Source organism: Cervus canadensis, chromosome 9, assembly GCF_019320065.1.
Source record: "Cervus canadensis isolate Bull #8, Minnesota chromosome 9, ASM1932006v1, whole genome shotgun sequence".
NCBI classification, from domain to species: domain Eukaryota; kingdom Metazoa; phylum Chordata; class Mammalia; order Artiodactyla; family Cervidae; genus Cervus; species Cervus canadensis.
Window position 1 is genome coordinate 67,080,706 of NC_057394.1, and position 21,408 is coordinate 67,102,113.

At 36.4% G+C, this 21,408-nt stretch overlaps 1 protein-coding gene across 5 annotated transcripts in view; it reads left to right on the forward strand.

The window, feature by feature from the left end:
• Positions 1-21,408, forward strand: part of FNDC3A (fibronectin type III domain containing 3A) — a 109,580-nt gene that overhangs the window by 64,114 nt on the left and 24,058 nt on the right. For all 5 annotated transcript variants that reach the window (XM_043477565.1, XM_043477569.1, XM_043477566.1 and 2 more), the window contains 7 exons: positions 8,534-8,771; positions 11,515-11,784; positions 12,947-13,005; positions 14,381-14,538; positions 16,434-16,493; positions 17,727-17,865; positions 19,587-19,640. In XM_043477565.1, coding sequence (XP_043333500.1) covers positions 8,534-8,771; positions 11,515-11,784; positions 12,947-13,005; positions 14,381-14,538; positions 16,434-16,493; positions 17,727-17,865; positions 19,587-19,640 — 978 coding nt within the window. The remainder of the gene's footprint in view (positions 1-8,533; positions 8,772-11,514; positions 11,785-12,946; positions 13,006-14,380; positions 14,539-16,433; positions 16,494-17,726; positions 17,866-19,586; positions 19,641-21,408) is intronic.

Consider the following 21,408-nt stretch of genomic DNA (forward strand, 5'->3'; position numbering starts at 1 on the left):
GCCAAACATGACTACTCACATGCTCACTTAATGCTGTTATCCAGGGAATGTTATTCATTCCCTCATTTCTGCCTTTTGAAATTCTACCCATCTTTGAGAACCTAGATCAAGTTATTTGTACCATTCTTTAGTTACATATACATACCTGATACTATAATTGTGTGTCTATATATTCTTATATGGGATTTTAAGTTCCTTGAGTGTGTGGAGGTACCTTTTATTATTTTTGTTCTGTAGTAACTCAGATATAGTATGTATTTCATAAATATTTGTCAAATAAGTGAATGAACTTTAACAATAATCATTGTCTCTAGGAAATGTATCATTTTTAAGCACACAGTGTTAATCCAAAGACAAAATCTAGTTTCATCATTATTGAAATAATTTAAGTACCTAATGTGTAAGAATGAATTCTAACATTTTGACATCACCGTTGAAGTACAACCCCTATTGCCTGACATATAAAATTTCTCATGTTAGAAAATACCAAGAGCCAAGTTCTTGGCACAGCTAAGAGCTTGGTAATTGTCCAAAATTTGACACATAAGCAAACATAATTATATTAGCAAAGATAGAAGCTGGGAGTTGAACCAAACATTAAGACACGTAGATGGCTGTTACAAAGTGCATGTTGTATTTGGCTCAGTGGGAACTAAGGAGCACACACACTAAATCCAGGAATAGCTGTCATCTGCAGTCTCTTTTTAGACTTCTGTACACTGTTCTCCTCTTGGGGCAGCAATTTTATCAACTCCATCCCTGCCTACTGTGTATCTGTTGTCAAAGGCCAGTGATCAAAGGAGGGTCAAGTAATGTTTTTGCTATACCATCATGTAATTCAGTACATACACTCACAGGATTCAGCAAATGTAAATATCCTAAAACATTTGGTCAGGCAAGCAAGGACTGCAAAAATTTAAATCCAATAAGGGAGAAACCAACACAATGTTGTAAGGTACTTATCCTCCAATTAAAAATAAATAAATTTAATTAAAAAAATAAAATCCAGTGTTGGGACTCTCTAGCTCTGCTACTGAGGAAGCAATCATGCTACAAACCAAAGAGTATATTGAGGCCGAAAAATGAAAGATTCAAAAGATAAATAATCTTAGATGAAGATCAAGATTTAAGTGAAAATGAAGAAATCATGATTTACCAAGGATAAATCAGCCTTCACATTTTTTATGTTTGTACAAATGCCATTAAGTTTAGAAGCACTTCAGACGTGCACTTATCAATAATTCACATATATTTTAACTTAATTTTTGAGAATAACAGACAGGGTATTATATATTAGGTAATTTGGGGATTCATTGGTTCTGTTTTTCTCATTTGCAATTTGCAAAACCCAAAGTTGCCGTTAAAATTGCCGATTTTGTTATACTTTCTTTGCTTCTTTATCCAAGAGTTCTATGATATTGTTAATTTATATTTGTACCTTATTTCTCTGATACTTCAGCATTCTACTTAGTAATGAGAATAGTCAGACTTAATTTTTTAGTTACATAGCTTTTGTTGTTGGAGCAGAAAAATGGATCATCATTTTAAAAAAATTTTTATTAACTGTAAGATACTTGCAATATGATTGGGAAACCTAAAATTAATTAAAATTTTACGCATAAAGTAAAATGTAATTGTTCACCAGAAGCTTAAATGTCAAGGAATATTAGTTTTTCAAGCAAGCCAATGGGAAATATATTTAGTGATAAAGAACAAATATAGTTGTACTTTTTCTGATCATTATTATATGGAAAACTTGGAAAACATGTAAAAGGGTAGGGAAAAAATTCCATTGAGTGTTATAACCCATAGATACTCTTTGTAAACATTTAGTATGTTTCCCCTTAGCCTTTTCTCTAATTACAGACATAATTTTAGACATAACCTTAATGAAGTTGATTATTACAGTTTAACAAATAAGAAAGGGAAATTTATGAGCGATTTGACTTACTGCATAGAGACAGAAATATGTGCCAGCTGAACTCAGACACCAAAGGGAGAAACAGTACAGTAAACAAAAACAGTGAAAACAAATGATGACACAGAAAGCATATGGTGACAGGTATAGAAGGAACTTAGTTTCCTGGCAAATAATAACAACTTGTAGTCCCTAAGGGCATTGCAGCTCAGAATAACACTTGATATTTTAGTGATGAAGTTAATGAATTATCAAGAAAATAGTGTAGACTTAACCTGAAGGGGACTCCTGAAAGGTAATACCAAAAGTTCCCTCCTTCTGCTTTTCTGTAATGGCTCCTTGTTTTTTATGGAATGTGGGTTGTTATGGTGATGAGAGGGTATCTAACAGGGAGGGGATTGTAGATCTCATAATGTGGGGAAAGGACCTGTGTCAGCTTCATGAAAAGTTTCAGATTACTCCTTTGAGCTGGACTTGGTATTTCACTGTGCCTTTATGTCAGCACGCACCAGTGAGGTTAGTAAATCTTTCAAAGATTGTACAAACAAGTCTGATCTCAGTCTTTGTCTCTCCTGGAAAGGACAACCCAAACAGATGGACAGCAGTGTAAGAGACTGAAAGGGGATTTAGTGGTTTCGATGAGGATGAAGAGACACAGTAAGAGCTGGAGAGAAAGGTTGTAGTCGCTTACGTTGCTGTGTGCTTGATTAGATATTGGATGAATCTGTGAGATGAAGGGCCAGAAATATCTGTAATACTCTTCAATAGCTTAAATTTGGAGTAGTTCAGAATGATGCAATAGAAGTAGGTTGCTAGAAGTAGTGGGGAAGCAAAGGTTGTAGGAATTGAAGAAGTCACAAAACTCCAGTAGTTGGCTATTGTTAAGAGGGGGTGGGAGATTCGAGTAGAACTAATAGCATTTATTTCTGGTCATATCAGTCATCAAACAAATATTTTTTGAGCATCTGTCATACACTACATGTACCGTACCAGTTATTGGGGAGAAAACAGGATACAGAACAGATCTGTCACGGAATATCCATTCTGGAGCACAATATAAAATATCAGATAGTAAATACAACCTCCTTTCTCTGCAGCCCCTCTTCAATTATGTCTGTGTTCAGTGAAGGAAACAAAACAGGGCTTTTGTCTAATTAGATATTGCATGGTGTATGTGGTTAGGTGGTCAGACTGTGTTGATATTTCCATTTATCTCATTGTCTTTCATTTTTTTAGCGTAGACTAATTTGGATTATATTTCACCTTTTTTTCCTTCTCAGAACGTGTTGATTTTATCTTAATCTCTGCCATCATTGTACCCTGTTGGTGTAAAATTCAGTGTCTTGGCTATTTCTTGGCAGCTAGAAACTAGGCGGATCGTTTAGAGGTCTCTGGCCTCACTCTGAAGTTACTGGCTGCTCAGATGATTTATTGTGGTGGAGTTCTCCACACCCTCTTGATCCTGATCTGGCTCTTTTTTTTTTTTTTTTAATCTCTATATCTTAGTTTTGTTTTGTTTTCTTTTCTTTTAACTGTGGTAAAATACACATTAAAAATATACCATAACTATTTTAAAGGCATGGTTCAGTGGTATTAAGTACGTTCACACTGTTGCGCTACCATCCATCCCCAGAACTCTTCTTCTTGCAAAACTGAACTCTGTACCTTATCAGCCTTAAAGATAAAATACATAGTTAACAGCAAAATGATGTTATTCAGGAATAGCAGAGAAATTGCAGTGCAGGACATGCAGACTACGGCAAACCATAGGCAAGTTCCCAAAACAAAGAAGAGGACTATTCTTAAAAGAGGGGAGTTGAGAAGGGATGGTTTTTGAGCAAAGTCCATTGGAGGAAAGAGAGTTGAGGGTTATAGCTGCTTCTGATTAGGCTAGTTGTGGTAGCTTCTCATTGGCTATACTAAGCAAGGAAAAAAATTTTCTTTCCTCCAGCTGGGGTATATAAAGTAAGCTTCCTTCCGGTTGGGAAATGTGATTCCTGCTAGAGTCTGTAAGGGACAGCAAACAGTAGTGCATGAGAGTTCCCCCTCTTCAGGGCTTCCAGACTATTATAAATCAGGTTTCTTGTACTCATTTCACAACCTTTTAAAACAATTAACTCTCCAGCCTCCCTTCCCTCAGCTTATCTTTATATTTGAAATGTTCTTTTTCAGCAGAAAAGTGGTTTTAATTTCATAAGCAGTTTAGCCATTTCTTTTTTAACTGATGAGATCTCACTTGTGTTTGTGAAATTTAAAAAGGCACTAAGAGGCAAGTATTTGTGGATTCTGTGCTGACAAAATGAATAAGAACATGGAATTGAAGCCAGCTTACCTGAGTTCAGTTACTAGCTCCTCCATTTATTGCCTGTGTGACCTTGCAAGTTATTTAACATCTCTATGCCTCAGTTTCACCATCTAAAAAAATGAAAAAAATAATGCTACCTATTTTAGCATTGTTTTGAGGATTAAATAGTTCACACATGTCCCTTGAGAAATTTACAGTTAAATTATAGAGTAAGAAATGTTGGAAAATTAACAAATACTACAGTGTTAGGGATACCAAACAGATGATAGCGAATAAATGCAATAGAATTGATAGGAAGGAGATAATACTGAAATTCTGGTATCTAAGGAAAGGGTTCACAGAGAGCAATCAAGGAAACTACAGACTCCTAACCCCACATCTCTTATCAGCATCTGAAGTTACATTCTCTACCTTCTCATTTCATCAGTCTGTACTTGTTTTTCATCTAGATCAAAGACAGACTTTTCTGCTCCTGTCTAAATCCTGTGCCCCAGCTGGAGTCCTGACTGTCCTCTCCTTTTGCCTGCTCAAGGACATTACTCTAGCTCTCTCTCCCCTACATCATCAGTTTCTTACTCTGATGGATCATGCTCATTAGTATATCAGCATGTTGTAATTGCTCCCACTAAAAACAGCAACAGATTTTTTAAGCTGCTTGACTTTTCTATTGTCAGTTACCACCCTACGTATTCCCTTCTACAGGAAAACTTTCCAAAATTGTGAGAAAATTTAGCTCTCTAATTTTCCTCCCCACTTTCTCTCTTAAATCCACTCCACTCAGGCTTTGCCCCTATGATTATGCTAAAACTGCTCTCATCAAGGTCCCTATGACTTCCAAATTGCTAAATCCAATGGTCAGTCCTTAGTCTTCATCTTATTGAACCTATCAGCGACACTTAACAAAATCGATCCATTCTCCCTGGTATACTTAACCAAATTTCCTGACTCTACACTCTTTAAGTTTTCTTCCTGCCTTATTGTTTGTCCTTTCCTATCTTTCTGGAACTGCAGACCACTATTATCTAATTGCCTACTCAACATTTCCACTTACAGACTTACCAAACTTACATGTGCAAAACCTAAAACTCCAGATCTTCTCCCTACTCTGCTAAAGTAACTTGTTCTAACCTATAGCTTTCCCTTTCACTGTTGGTGAAATACCATCACTCCAGAACTTTTTCACACTTCTCCAGTGGAATTATCCGCTAATCTTGTTCTGCCTTTGAAGATATGCAGAATGTGGGCAACTTCTCACCACCTTCACTGCTGCCACCATGGTCCAAGCCACCACCATCTCCTGCCTAGATTTCTACAATGACTTCCTAAATGATCTCCCCATTTTTGGCTTTGCCCTACAATCTATCCTCAACTCAGCAGCCAGAGTAACCCTATTAAACGTAAGGGTATATCAGGACTTCTCAATCTTGGCACCATAAACAGTGTAAGCCAATAATTTTTTGTTTTGGGGGGGTTGTCCTCTGTGTTGTAGGGCATTTGCGCCATCCCTGACCTCTACTCACTTAATAGTTAGTACCTGCAACTCCAGGTGTGACAACCAAAACTGACTCCAAGCATGCTCAGTCGCTTCAGTTGTGTCCAACTCTTTGTGACCCCATGGACTGTAGCCCACTAGGCTCCTCTGTCCATGGGGATTCTCCAGGCAGAAATACTGAAGTGGGTTGCCATGCCCTTCTCCAGGGGACCGTCCTGACCCAGGGATTGAACCTGTGTCTCTTATGTCTCCTGCGTTGGCAGGCAGCTTCTTTACCACTAGTGCCACCTGGGAAGCCCTAAAAATGACTCCAGATACTGCCAAATGTCCTTTACAACAAGGGTCCCCAACCTCTAGGATCTAATGCCTGATGATCTGAGGTGGAGCTAATGTAATGATAATAGAAATAAAGTGCACAATAAATGTAATACGCTTGAATCATTCCAAAACCATCCTTACCCTAAGTCCATGGAAAAATTGTCTTCCATAAAACCAGTCCTCCTAAAAGTTGGAGACTGTTGCTCTAAGGAGTAAAATCACCCCTTGATGAGAACCACTTGTTTCTGTGATGGTCCTCCATTTCACTGAGTACATGTAAGTCCTTAATAGCCTATATAGGGCAACCTGCCTGACTTGGCCATCATCTCTACCATTTTGTATCTGTTGATCTCATCTGCTTCTGTCTTTTCTCCTCCTTTATGTTGATCCAGTCACACTGGCTTCCTCCTAGCCACTCCTACTTTAAAGGCTTTGTTCTGACTGTTCCCTCTTCCCAGAACAGTCTTTCAGATTTTTGCCTGGCTAATTCCTTCAATTCCTTCACATCTCTGCTCAAATTTCACTTTGCCAATAAGGCCTATCCTGATCATTCTTTTATACTACAACTGTTCCCCTTTTGCGGTACTTATGATCCGCCTTACCTGGTGCGTTGTTTTTTTCCATAGTGTTTATCACCTTCCAGCATGCTAAATAATTTACTTTTGCTGTCATGTTTGTCCACCCCTGTGAGTGTGTGTGCCCACACAAACATGTCACTGTTTTTTTCTCTGCTAAATTACCTCTATCTTTTTGTTCAAAAACAAATTTTTTTTTAATGAATGGAGGTGGTTAGTGCTAGATTTGGAAGGATAGATGGGACTTTCATAGATATAGACTGGGGGAAAGTAAAATGAGGAGGGAAGATGGCATAAGCCAAAGTACAAGATAAAGAAATATGCAGGTAAGGATGAAGATAGGTGTTTTAGTATACCAGCCTGACTGGAATGAAGGGTTCAGAATTTAGTGTGGAAGAAAGATAATAGCTATAATGAGAGGTTGGAACCATATGGAATGCTAGGTTGAAGAGTATGTACCATGCAATCCTATCAGCAGTGGGGGGCATTTAAGATTTGTGAGTCAGACAGTTGATAAAGGTGGAAATGGTACGTTAATGGCAGACACTGCGGTTTGGCTCACTCAAAATCCATTTCAGACTTCCTCTCAGGTCCTTTCCTATAGGTTGGAGGCTGAAAAATGCTAAACAGATTCCAGATTATCTTCAGCTAGGGTTCCAGATAGGACGTTCTTTCCACCAGTCATAGGCAGTTGTCCAGGCTTGAATCCAGACCTGGGTTAAATAGGGAGACATGGGATATGAGGTCTCCATTGTGCTGGAAACAAACGTAGTCTATACCTAGAGTCTCCTATACCAGTGATTCATTTGCTCTTCTGGTTCTGTCTTATCTCACAAGTCATCTCACACTTCAGCAGAGAAAGTTAGTTTAATAGCCTATTTAATAGCAACTATATTCTTTCTAAAGCAGTAATTTATTTGTAAGTTAGGCTTATCTGTATCCAAGTAACTGTGTTTTCTAACATCCCTACCAAGCACGTATGTTTATAAACTAAATTTGCTATTCATTTAGGTGTAGTAAAACTTATTCTTCCATAGTAAAATGTGAAAATATTAGGATTTGTCTTTAAGTTACTGCTTTACATTTTAATCATTTTTTGTTATTAAATGTTTGTTATACTTCAGTAGTAATTATTTAAGTCTGAAAGATAAAGAACTCTTCTCATAGAAGGATTTCTAATTTTAAGGTAAAATCTTGTATCTTTTTAGTCCTTCCTATATGTTCTTGTTGTTCCAGTGAGGTTCAAAGGGAGTATATCTGTCATTTTTAAAAATATTTTTCCACAGCATGACCCCTGTGTAGAAATGTATGATTTCTAAGACTTAGAGCTGCAGATATTTTCCTTAACTGGGAGTTAATATATGAGGTGTTTGCCTGCCTTGACAGGATCTTCAACTATCAGAATTGTTCTGGTCATGGTCCTAAGAGTTTTATGCCTAAATTCAATATGCAGTTGATCTGAGGAGTTTGGATCCAGTTTTTTTCCCCATTGCTATTTCACAGTTTCTGTTCTTTCCATATCTTATTTTTCCCCTACCCCACAAAAAAGAAATTCCTGACCCTGTTATATTGAAACCAGAAGGTCCCTTGAGACACTTGGTCCCATTACTACATTTTTACTGTATCACTAAATGCATGTCACACCTAAGATAAATACCTAATATCATAACTCACTGTGTATATTATTATTTAGCTAATCTTGTCAGTGTTTTAAGATTTATATTGTATTGTATAACAAAAACAACTTCATGTTGTTCAGCGCTAATTCATATGTATGTAATGTATTTAATAAAATCTTTTCATGTTGATTCTGTAAAATTTCTTAATTAACTTCTAATCGGTGTAACAATTCTTCCTCTCACATATCTGGAAAAAACTGCTTACGTCCTATGGAAGAAACCTTTAATCTACTGCTCATTTTATAGGTTATTGAAGACAATGGTGTTCGAAGAGTTGTGGTGGTTCCTCAGGCACCAGAGTTTCACCCTGGTGGTCACACAGTCATCCATCGCTCTCCACACCCTCCCCTGCCCGGTTTCATTCCTGTCCCAGCCATGATGCCCCCCCCACCGCGCCACATGTACTCACCAGTAACCGGAGCTGGAGACATGGCAACACAGTATATGCCACAGTATCAGTCTTCACAAGTATATGGAGATGTAGGTAAGACATCTAGAAAGTATTCTTGTTTTGTGGAGTTGGCTGTTCTTTGCTTGGATGTAATAGGTGCTATTATCACATTATATAAAAGAAAACAAACGGTCACTATCACAATAATTTTCTATCACTCAAACGCTGTGTTAAGGGAATTCTAGTCAGTACTCTGTAATGACCCATGTGGGAAAAGAATCTAAAAAAGAGTGGATATATGTATATGTGTAACCCATTCACTTTGCTATACAGCAGAAACTAACACAACATTGTAAATCAACTATGCTCCAGTAAAAATTAACTTTAAAAAACATGTTAAATGCTTCATCTTCATGCCCACCCTTCAAGGCAGGTGAGTAAACAGAAATCAGAAAGGGAAAGTACCTTGCATCGTGCAGCAACATTCATTGGGGACACATTCAAACAAGAGGTCTACTTGTCTGTTCTGCTGCTCTCTGAGGAAATTTTTTAGCCAGGAATGATCATGCTACTGTTAAATTCTGAAGCCTCTGATGCCACTAACATTGCTAGGTTCTGTAAGAAACTGGGGGGAAAAAACAAAACATAATCTCTGCCCTCAGGGAGTTAATAAATTGTTGGGAAGAATAGACAGCTACATATACACAACATAATTATCTTACTCTTTCCTGTGGCTTTAAATACCATCCATAGACTGACAGTTTTTTTTTTAATTTGTATCTTCAGTCAAAAACCTCTCCTCTGAGTCCCAGGCTTTTATTTCTGTCTGTGGTTTGTTTGTTTTTTTTTTTGGACTGTGCTGCATTCCTGAGCCAGGGATTAAATCCAGGCCATGGTATTAAAAGCCTGGACTCTGGAATCCTAACCACTAGGCCACCAGGCTACTCCCCTAACTGCCTTCTTGATAGTTCCACTTAAGTGTCTCATACATCTCAGTTATAGTATTTTAAAACATAATTATGGAACTTGATTTTCTGTGTCATCTTCATCTCCATGGATGGTACCACTGTCCACTCAGTTTGCACAAGTGAAAACCAGATGACCAAATTTGATTCCTCCTCTTTGAACCCCCACATCAGTTGGTATATACTGTCAGAAGATTCCCAGATGTGACTGCTTTTCTCCACTGCTACTCAGACTTCGTCCACCATCACCTCTTGTCAGGACATCTGCAGCAGCAGCCTTCCAGTTGGTTTTCTGCTGTCATTCCTGCCTGCAACCACCCACGCTCAGCCAGAGGAGTCATTTAAAATACAAATCAAAAAAAAAAAAAAAATCAAAAAAAAAATAAAATACAAATCAGACCATTCTTCTAATTAATAGAGTTCAGTGACTTTCCGCTACATTTAGAATAAAATCCTAAACCCTTCCCCTTGACCAGAATTTCTCAACCTCAACACTTTGATCTTTGGACAAGGATGAGTCTTTCCGTGGAGGTCAGGACTGGCTTTGTAGGATGTTTAGAAGGAGCCCCGCCCTCTACCCACTAGACGCCAGCAGCAGACAGCTCCACCCCTCACCCTCGTCCAGCTCAGCTACCACAACTAGAGCATCTCTGGATGCTGCCAGACGACCCCTGGGGGCCACAGTTGGACCTGCTTGCCAGCCGCTGCCCTGGGCAAGATCCTGCTCTGGCCTCCGTCTGCCTGGTCTTACTTGTTCCCACCTTTGGTTTTTCAGAGCCAAGCTCTTTCTTACCTCAGTGCCTCTACACATGGTATTCTCTCTCCCAGAAGTACTCTTCCCCACTTTGCATGCAAGCTGCCGCTGCTGTGGGTTTTTTGTTTGTTTGTTTGTTTTAGATTTTAGCTTTCAGAGATCTTCCCATTACCTTTCCTTGTCAATCTCTGAAACCTGTTTCTTTCACAGAACTGAACACAACTTGATTTTTGTGTGTGTGTATTTAGAAGTCTTTTTCCCTTATTTAACTGTAAACCCCTGAAGAACTGAATCTGTTTTTTTCATCGCTGTTTTCCTCGCACTTAATCAGTACTTGTCATTCAAGCTTAGTAAATTTGTAGAAGAAATAACTCTAAATACAGATTTTAAATTATGCAACACAGCCTGCAAGTAGTAGATATATTACATATTATGTCATATATTACATTTTTTTCAAACTTATTTCTATTGCTCAAGTAATGCATATTAATTCTGTAGGTCTGAGTGTGGTTTGAGTGTGGTTTGGTTTTCTGCATTTAACAAATAACAAATTCCCAGGTAAGTCTTGTGCAGTAGCCCAATGAACATACTTTTGATAGCAAGAGTTTATACTACAAATCAGTCTCTTTCATTTTTTTTACTCCTAATTATGACCTAGTTTTTTAAAATGTGAGAAAATTATAAGAAAAATCTTAACTATTACAATATACTGCTATTGTACATTGTTAAAATACATTGTTATTCAGAGATGTTTGAAGTTGAAAGAGATGCTAAAATTAATGGCTACAAAAGAATAAAAGAACTCTACACAGCTCAGTTCAGGTCTTATTCCCCTCCTGTGACAGTCATAGCTTAGGACCAAGCTATTTCTATGGAGATTAATACTTGAGAAAAGAGGAAGGAAAGAAATATCTGTAAGATTATAATCAAGTCATAAAGCTTGGTTCTCTTTAGTTAGTGGAGACACAGAAATAGCTTTGTGTTGTGCAAGATTTTTCTTTGAATTATAAGTTTTATATAATATAATGATAATTTACTTCCTACTCTTTTCTCATGCCATAAATGTGTTTGAAGAAAACGACCTTTTCTAAATGATTTTTATTTTATTTCTTCTTAGATGCTCACTCTTCACATGGAAGGTCCAACTTTAGAGATGAAAGATCTAGTAAAACATATGAACGTTTGCAGAAAAAATTAAAGGATCGCCAAGGAACACAGAAAGATAAGATGAGCAGTCCACCATCATCACCCCAGAAATGCCCTTCTCCTATCAGTGAACATAATGGGCTTACAAAAGGGCAGAATGCTAGTGGTACAAACACAGGATCAGTGAAGAATAAGTCAGGAAAGGGGAAAGGTGGTGCACAAATTGATACAGAAATAGAAGGTAACTATTTAATATATGTTCGTTTAATATATAATATATATATTTAATATATAGTAATATATTCTAATTGTCTTTTTATCATCATTTAACCTACTAAGAGTATAGTCTGACTTTTCAGTCATTTCATCATGCTTCACATAAACTGTAGATTGGTAGCATAACACTGTCTAAATGTGAGGGGTAAGTTTTAGAACCTGAATTGTTACTAGGGTGTTTCTTTTTACATTTTGGGAAAGCTCAATTAATACTTACACCTATATCATAAATTTTACTAACCACGAAAAATTTGTTTGATAGGAAAACTCAAAGTTCATTCAGATTCCTTTCTTCTTTCTGAACCTAAATAACGCTAAACTGATTTTTAATCAAAACTCTTATTCTTCCCAGCTTCTTCTTATACAGGTCCCTGATAGCAACTAGTTATGTAGTTCACCAATCCATTTATATACTCTATAAATGTTATAGTTAGGATAGAGTCTTGTCCATTTCTTTGTTCAAAAGTTCTTTTCTGTTTCCCTTAGATCCTTCCTCTAACCTGTGACTTCCACCATATGAACTCTGAGCACTACTTCCTTTTCTTTAAAATTTTTATTTCCCATCCATTTAGTGCTTTAACAGCCTCTTGGCTTGTAATATAAACATTTATTAAAATGTTCTCCCATATTTTTGAGACCTTCTGATCATTCTTTTCAGCACTGATGTTTCAGAGGAGTTAAGCTAAAGTTTCAGATACTTCAGCGGTGGTTTTAGGTTATGGTCTAGTCAATTATATTCCTATTTTGGGAACCACAATTAAGGCATATATGAAACAAATGCTTAGTTAACTTGTCATTAAGAGGTATGAGATTGGCAAATAAGGATTTTAAGAGAGAGCATACTTTATTTTTTTAAAGGGATATATATAGTGGTACTATAACTAGTTATTAAGGTTAAAAGGGAAATAGAAACTGAGGCAAAAGAACTCTATAAGTTCCTTAAAAAGCCACAAACTGCTGAATATGAACTAAGGAGTAGAAACTAGAAAATAAAATTCTCAAATTCCAACCTCTTGTTACATGTTTTAGAAGACATATTTTGAAGGGAGCAGGATGATTGCATTTAAGTTGTATTTTCTTTTAATTCCCCCCAAAAAAATTTTTTTTTCTTTTTTTTTTTTTTTAAGAAAAAGATGAAGAAACTAAAGCTTTTGAAGCACTTCTTTCCAACATTGTCAAACCAGTGGTAAGTATCGCATGTATTTTCTTGACATTTACACTTAGAATATTCACATAGGATTTTGGTAGGTTCAGGGCTTACTTCCAATTTAACTATACGTAAGGAATGTGAGATCTGTAATAATAGATCAGTACAGATCTGACATAGGAGAGTGAGGCTGTTAATCACTCTGAGTGTGGCAGAATACTCAACCAGCAATTCATTTTTTAAACAAGGTTTTAGTATATGCTCAATGTCATTCAAAATCACTGAACCGGGCAAAGATCTAACGAAGAGTGTAGGTACAACTGATTATCATTTAAAGAAAAAAATTTGTTATTTCCATGTAAAATACATCCAATTAACTCCAGTTGCAAAAAGAGTTAAAACCATAGAAGAAAGTTAATATTTCCCAATGCTATTTGTGTGTAGATGTAATAGAAGAAATCAGAAAAATGTATGACAGCAAAATTGGCTACATAAAATTTTCTGTGTATTTTGCATGCATGCGTGCTAAGTCACTTCAGTCGTGTACAACTCTGTGACCCTATGGCATTAGCCCACCAGGCTTTTCTGTCCATGGAATTCTCCAGGCAAGAATACTGGAGTGGGTTGCCATGCCCTTCTCCAGGGGATCTTCTTGGCCCAGGGGTCGAACCTGCATCCCTGCATTGGCAGGCGGGTTCTTTACCACTAGCGCCATCTGAAAAGCTTCTGTGTGTTTTAAAATAGCCTAAATAAAGGCTATCATTCTGATAGGAAAAATATTTCCATCAGATACAAGATTAATATTAAGTAAAATGCTCATACAAACTGAATTTTTAGACCCATTAAGACCCCAAAGAGTTCTTCACTAGTAATTAAAAGAAATATAAACTTTTCTGAAATGGTGAGGTCTTATTTCTCAGTTCAAAATTTACACAAATGAAAAGAGAAAGTTATGCTCTGTACAGATTGTTTAATTATGAAGGTAGTTAGATATATTTTTATTTTTTAAATACAATTCAATTATATTTCTTTGGACAGTCCCAGTCTTTTGCTCATTTTTCTCTTAAGGTTTTGGTCTTTTTCTTATTGTTAGACACTTTCTAAAGTGAGGAAATGAATCCTTTCAAGTATGTTACAAGTGAGTTTTTTCTGCCATTCTTTCAACTGTATATGATGTTTACACTAATCGTTTTAAACAGCCCAAAAAATGGTCTTTGAACTTTGTCGAACCCATCTGCCCTTTCATGGCAAATTGTATCTCATTTACAAATGGGCAGGTTTCTATTGGTGAGTCATTTTATGTAAGTAACTACAGATAAATTTTATCTAATCTTGAAACCGTATTAGATTTTGTGCTGTTTGTTGTGCACATTACAGTTGTTTCAGAGAGCTTTTAAATATTATGTTTTTGCAGGCCTCAGACATCCAGGCAAGGACAGTGGTTCTTACCTGGTCACCACCTTCCAGCCTCATAAATGGTGAAACAGATGAGACTACTGTACCAGAGCTCTATGGTTATGAAATTCTGGTCTCAAGCACTGGAAAAGATGGGAAATACAAAAGTGTTTTTGCGTAGGTATTTGTTTTGTTTTACTCCTTCCCGTTATGTAAGTTAATGGTTTATCATAAAGAGCTTAATACTAATTCTGTGCTGCTTTCCCTCTTCATGCTTTTATTTTGAATCTATAAGTTGACCAGTGATACTGATTTCAATGTAAATAGTCCATATGCCAGCTGGTTCACATTTCTGTCTACAACTCCCTTGGAATAATTCACTTTCATTGGCCACATTCAGCTTTTTTTTGTTTCAATAGGCTCCCTGATAGATATTTCACTATCCACACATTCCTGAGACGTAAATATAAATTGTAGTATGTAGAAGCCAGGACCAGAAGTGGAGAACTCTTAGATTGTGAACTCACGCGCTGTTGCTCTTCTAGGGAGTTGGATTTCATTCTTACACATACAACCTCATGTGCTATTGTGAAGTGAATTTAGTACCATTGTTCCTCATTTGTGTGTTGAAAATGCCATAGTTCTCTTTTCTTGGTTCAAAAGTGTATTATACCCCAACAAACAGAAAGTGTCAGTGGCTAAAATTGTGACTTTGTGATTGACAGCTGTAAAATAAATTATTTTTCTGTTATTGGTCATATAGAAATTGTTTATTCTGGTGAAAAAGAGTAAAATCAATTACTGTTATGTAACTTTACCAGAAAGATTGTAAAGCAGGACGTGGTTAGCCATTTGAATGATCGTTATTAACACAAAACACTGGATAAATCAACCTTCTTGGTGTATTTTCTAAAAAAAATAGCTAGTGTGGGGAAGAAAGGAAAGTGAAACTGCTTCAGTGACTGTCATCTAGTAACAAGGTCTCCTCCTCTTTGTTGGAGACTCCCTTGTGTGTATTGTATTTCATTTTCTTAAAAGAGCAAACCTACCTATGGGGTAAATAGAGAGTAAAGGACCATCAAAGTAAAGCTTTCTTTTTTGTGTTAGCGGCTATTCTAGTTTGATATGACTGCTTCCTAAGGGAAAGAATTTATCTCCATTTGCAGCCTGACCAGAGAGCACAAGAGGGACATTAGTCAACCTCAGTCATCTCGTTATCCTGCACCAATTAAAGTCTCTTTCTGAGGCTGCTATTACAACTGCCCTGATTCAGTAAGGTGTCCTTCCATCAGTGAGACGTGTTTCCTTTCTCATACTATTCACTGGCTTTGATTTGAGAAATAGGATACCTGGAAGGAAAGTGAGAGGGGGATGGGAGGAAGAAATCCATTAAGTAGAGAGGAGAGAAACTTGACTGAAGAAAATGGAATAGAGAACAGTGATTTAAAAGAAAAGGAAGAGAAAACAGGCTAACTTGTTGACTACATGCCCAAATAATAGTGGTAGCAAATAATTATTTAAGAAAATATGTGCTATTATATTTGAAAATGTAATAGTGGCTACGAAAAATGCTTTACCTTAAATTGTGATTCACTTTTTAGAAACCTACTCATTAAATTGTAACATTTTAAATAAAGTTCCACATTATATTTTAAATAAAATCCAATAGTGGCAGACTCCTTGTAAAAATTTGATAGTTTTGATTTCAGTTTTGATTTCATGTGTTACTTAGCACATGTGTTACTTTAACTATATGCCAGTAACTGAAAATGGTTCCATTTCTTCAGTTAAGCTAAATATCTACCCTAACTCCACACACACACATACACATACAAAGTCTTACATATACAGTCCATTTACTTAGCACACGTGTTATGCAAGTACATACCTAAGTGTGGCATATATCCTAAATATGCAAATTGCTTATTGATACAGTCGGAATGTGGTTACAGTTGGGAAAGTTAGAAGCAGTATAATTTCATAAAATACCACAAACTGTAGTATACATAACACACATTCTCTAAAAATGCTATATTTATCAAATAATGATATGTTACCTTTTTTCCCCCCAGAGGAGAAGAAACCAGTGTCACTTTAAATGATCTCAAACCAGCTACAGATTACCATGCAAAGTAAGGAATTCCTATATGCTACTTTTATGTGATATATTGTAGCATAGGGTTTGTTTTTAATGATTTCCTTAAAAGTCTAGAATATAGTTTCAGTATTAATTTTGGATTAAAAACATGGAGTTTGTGGATTTTGATTTTTCTTTTGCTATAATTATCAACACATTCCCCAAAAAAACATTTAACTCAAATGTTATATTGAAGGTAAATGGCCTGGTTTGTAGGACCTAGGGATTAGAATGAATATACATCACCGACTCAATGGACATGAGTTTGCGTAAACTCCGAGAGTTGGTGATGGACAGGGAGGCCTGGCGTGCTGCAGTCCATGGGGTCACAAAGAGTTGGACACGACTGAGCAACTGAACTGAAACTGAATTGACAGATAATATGTACACTATATCTGTAATACCTGATTTAGCCCTGGAAGACTGTGCCAGCTTTTGAAATTTTTACAAAGCAAAATCATAAATAATAATTGCCACTTATGTATATTTATTCCATCCTATTTTGTAAGAGTTTGGAATATTAAAACTTAGAATTTCGTAACATTTAGTTGGGATAGCTTAGATACTACTGTTTTACTCTGCACAGTTCTTCTATTATGATTTCACAAAATTATTTTTTTAGACTATAGGGCCTCCCCAGCTGGGACTCATATAACAGTTTATTCAGTCACCTATTTTTAAAAAGAACACTTGTACTTGAGATTATCCTATTAAACTATTAAACTGTCTTCAATTATACTCTCTGTGGATGAACCCTAAGTATTATCCAACCTAATATTTTTCAAACTGTGGATCGTAACCACCATTGAATCATGAAATTAATTTTGTGGGTTATAGTCAGAATTTTTTTAATTAAATATAATCAAATGGAATAGAAAATATCAGTATATTACCCAATTAAGGATATTGTTTCAGAATACTACTTTTGTTGTGTGTGTTCATGTATGTGTGTGTGTGACGTATATGTGCGCATATGTATAGATACATATTGCAGAGACAGTCATAGTTTAAAATGTATTTCTTACTTTGAGCAGTTAGAAAAATATGAAAGCCACTGGTTTATTCTATTTTTCTTTTTTTTTAAGGGTTACCCTTTATTTCTGATATGCATATTTCTCGATAGAACATTTAGAGGGCACTTTACTGACTTGCAGATACTTAAAGGTGATGCTATAGAATGGTAGGACAGTGATTCTGCAGGATAAAACTATTTATTTTATCACCATAGAGTCCAGGCAGAATACAATTCTATAAAGGGAACGCCTTCCGAAGCTGAAACCTTTACCACCTTGAGCTGTGAACCTGACATACCTAACCCACCGAGGATAGCCAATCGGACAAAAAACTCACTCACTTTGCAGTGGAAGGTAAGACTGTAGAGTGTTTCCGACTGGACGTTTGTTTCCTTTTTTTTTTTTCCCTGTACTATTAAACTTCATTTGTTTTCGGAGACAAAAAGAGGTTTAAGCTAACTTGCTCTGCTCTTCACGGTATATTAAATAGGCATTTGTTCCTTGTATCCTAAAATAACACTCTTATTAGTTTTTCTTACATAACACAAATATAAATGTAACATAAATATAACAGAAACATTGTTACAAATAAATTATATGTTATATATAACATATATATAACAGAAACATAAAACTAAACAGAAACAGAAAAATATAACATTTATGTAACATAAATATAACAGAAAAGATTGGCTTATAATTAGCGGTCCTTACGCTGAATGTGTGATGACACTGCAATGTGTTTCTCAGACTGCTTTCTATATTTTGTAGTAACACCTTTATATCCTGAATTTTATCCTAAAATGAGATTCATAATAACTTAACCCAAATATTAATATGATGCCATAAAGGAGGAATAAAATTATTTCTAATAGAATGCATGCTGTGTCATTTCAGTCATGTCTCTTTGCAACCCCATGAACAGTCTATGGGATTCTCCAGACAAGAATACTGGAGTGGTTTGCCATGCCCTCCTCCAGGGGATCTAACCAACTCAGGGATCAAATCCACGTCTCTTACATCTCCTGCATCAAAAGGCAGTTTCTTTATATTTTTTTTAGTGTATAATTATTTCGACCCAATATTACACAAGAAGATGTAATAAAGTGGATAGACACTAGATAGAATTGGATCCTAGATAAAACAGGCATTGTTGTCATTGGTGACATGATTTTCTGAAATCGTAACACAAGTCTTGGTAAATTTCTGAATAAAATTAAGTACAGTCTTTTCCAAATTGCATAGTAGTTGCATTTAGGGGAATACACTGTTAAAATTATACCACTGATAACCTTGGAAAATGGAATCAGGTTCTAGGCTATAATAATTATAAACAGATATTCATCTATGTGGATATCCAGGAATACATTCAAAAGTCCTGGAGGAAGAAACCAACACAATATTGTAAAGCAATTATCCTCCAATTAAAAATAAATAAATTTTAAAGAAATTACCAAAAACAGGATGAAAAAAAAATTTAAATTATCATAGGCTCTCAAAAAAAATATCCTGGAGAAAAAATACAATTTTTCATGTTCTGAAATAAAGGTGAAATTCTTTAGTTCTAGAGTGACCAAATCCTGGGGGAAAATGACTAGAACTGAAATTTTCACCTCTGAAAATTAACAGATTGATGAATTAACAGTCTTAGGCAGTCAACACATGGAGCCTAGAAGTGGAGATCCAGATAGTATGCGCCCTTGGAGTTCCTGTCAGCACACTTGCTCTTTTACTTTTTAGTGTATTACATGGTATCACTTGCAGACTGTGTTGATAAGTTGAGTTTTAATGAAAATGACAGGATCTATCCCAGAAGCTTAAAGATGATAAAACCTTCTGATAAAAGATAGTTCTTGATAAAAGAGATTGTTCAGAGTTCAAAAATATCTGAGTAGCCTCCTGCTTTGTTTTCTTTTCTGCAGTTAAAAGGATTATAGGATGTACGTCTATATCTGTAATCCCAGAGAACATCTATAGCATAGTAGATGCCTTAGATTAGATCATCACCAATACCTTTTATGAAAGTACTAACTTGTACTCATGTTGGGGGTTTTTTTTTTTGGTGTTTGTTTTAGGCACCTAGTGACAATGGCTCTAAAATCCAAAGTTTTATTTTAGAATGGGATGAGGTAAGTACATTTGAACTTTTTAAATTAGTCTAAAATGTATGTATACCTTCAGGCAGAAATGCCTTTCTGTTTAATAATTTTTTCCTCTTTAAAAACAATATGAATGATCTCATGTGGTGCTTGAGTCAGTTGATGGTGTTCTTAGAAAATGTTACTGACCAGACCTCCTGATGTTTTAGTTTTTCCAACTAAACCAACCGTCAAAGCAATCACTTGGTTAATTAACTTGATGGAATATTTTCTTTCACATCAGCCTTAAAGGCAAGCATGTTTGTTTACTGTGACTGCTTTAACAAATTACCACAAACTGGGCACCTCAGAACAACACTTTTATTCTTAAAATTCTGGAAATCAGAAACCCAAAATGGCTTTCACTGGGTCAGAGTCAGGGTGGCACCTGAGCCCTGCTTACTCCAGGGACTCTATAGAGAACCCATTGCCTTGCCTTCTCCAGTCCCTGGAGGCTTCCTCATTACTTGGTTCATGGCCACATCAGATTGCCTTTTCTCCCCCTGCTGCCCTTATCACATGACCATCTTCAGGTCCTTCTCTGCCTCCCTCTAGAAAAGATACTTGTAATTCCACTGACGATGCACCCAGATGACCCAGCATAATCTCTCCATCTCAGGAGCCTGACTTTCACCACATTTATACAGCCTGTGCTGCCATCTGAGGTCATGTTCACGTGTTCCAGGGGTCAGGACCTGGGTATCTTTGGGGGCCTGCCGCAGCAAACATCCTGGGCTTTACTACTTAGTACTTTGTTTTGCTGTCGTTTGTCATGTTCTCTTGTTGCCCTGCTGCTTCACTGCAGCAGAGAGGAGGGGCCAGAGGGAGTAGAGGAAATGCCAGCCATATATTAAAGCAGTAATGAGGCGCAACCCAAGGAAGCTTTATTCCAGAAGTTCTAAGTGAATACAGAATCAGGCAATCTGTTGCAGTATCAGAGCAACTGAGAAGAAAAACTATATCTTCTTGATAAATTATGACAAGTATTTGATAAAATTTATTACCAGTTTCATTTAAAACTCAAATTAGGAATACAAGAGTAATCCCTTATTTGATAGTTTTGTATTAAGTGAAGTACTATCACTAAACAATAAAAACATTTCTAGCCAAGCAAAAATAAGTCAAAGTTACCAGTTTTTGCCACCTTTATTTGACGTTACTCAGGAAATTATCGCTAAACAGTGTCAAAAAAAGAGGTAGAGCTATGGTGGCTGGCCTGGGGGACAAAATTATCATTGTTTAGAGATAATATGAATTTCTATTTAGATAACTCTATAGAATAAACTACAAACATTATTAAAACTAACATTAGAGTTGAACAAAGCAACCAAATTTATACTAAAGATTTTTTTCTGACAGAGGTCACTCTAACCACCCTTTACGTGTGTGTGTGTGTGTGTGTGTGTGTGTGTGTGTGTGTGTTTTAAGTCACTTCGACTTTTTGTGACACTATGGACTGTAGCCCACCCACAGGGGTCCTCATTGAAGAGATTCTCCAGGCAAGAATACTGGAGTGGGTTGCCATGCCCTTCTCAAGGGGACCTTCCCGACCCAGGGATTGAACTCGCATCTCTTATGTCTCCTCATTGGCAGGCGGGTTCTTCACCACTAGCGCCACCTGGGAAGCCCTATCCTTTACCTCTACCACACAATAAAGAGTAATGGGTAGAAAATGAGAAATTTGTAGATGTTATATAACACTTAAATTTCTAAAACTCTTCACTTGTCCTAAACAGCAAACTTTTCTCCCTCCCATCTT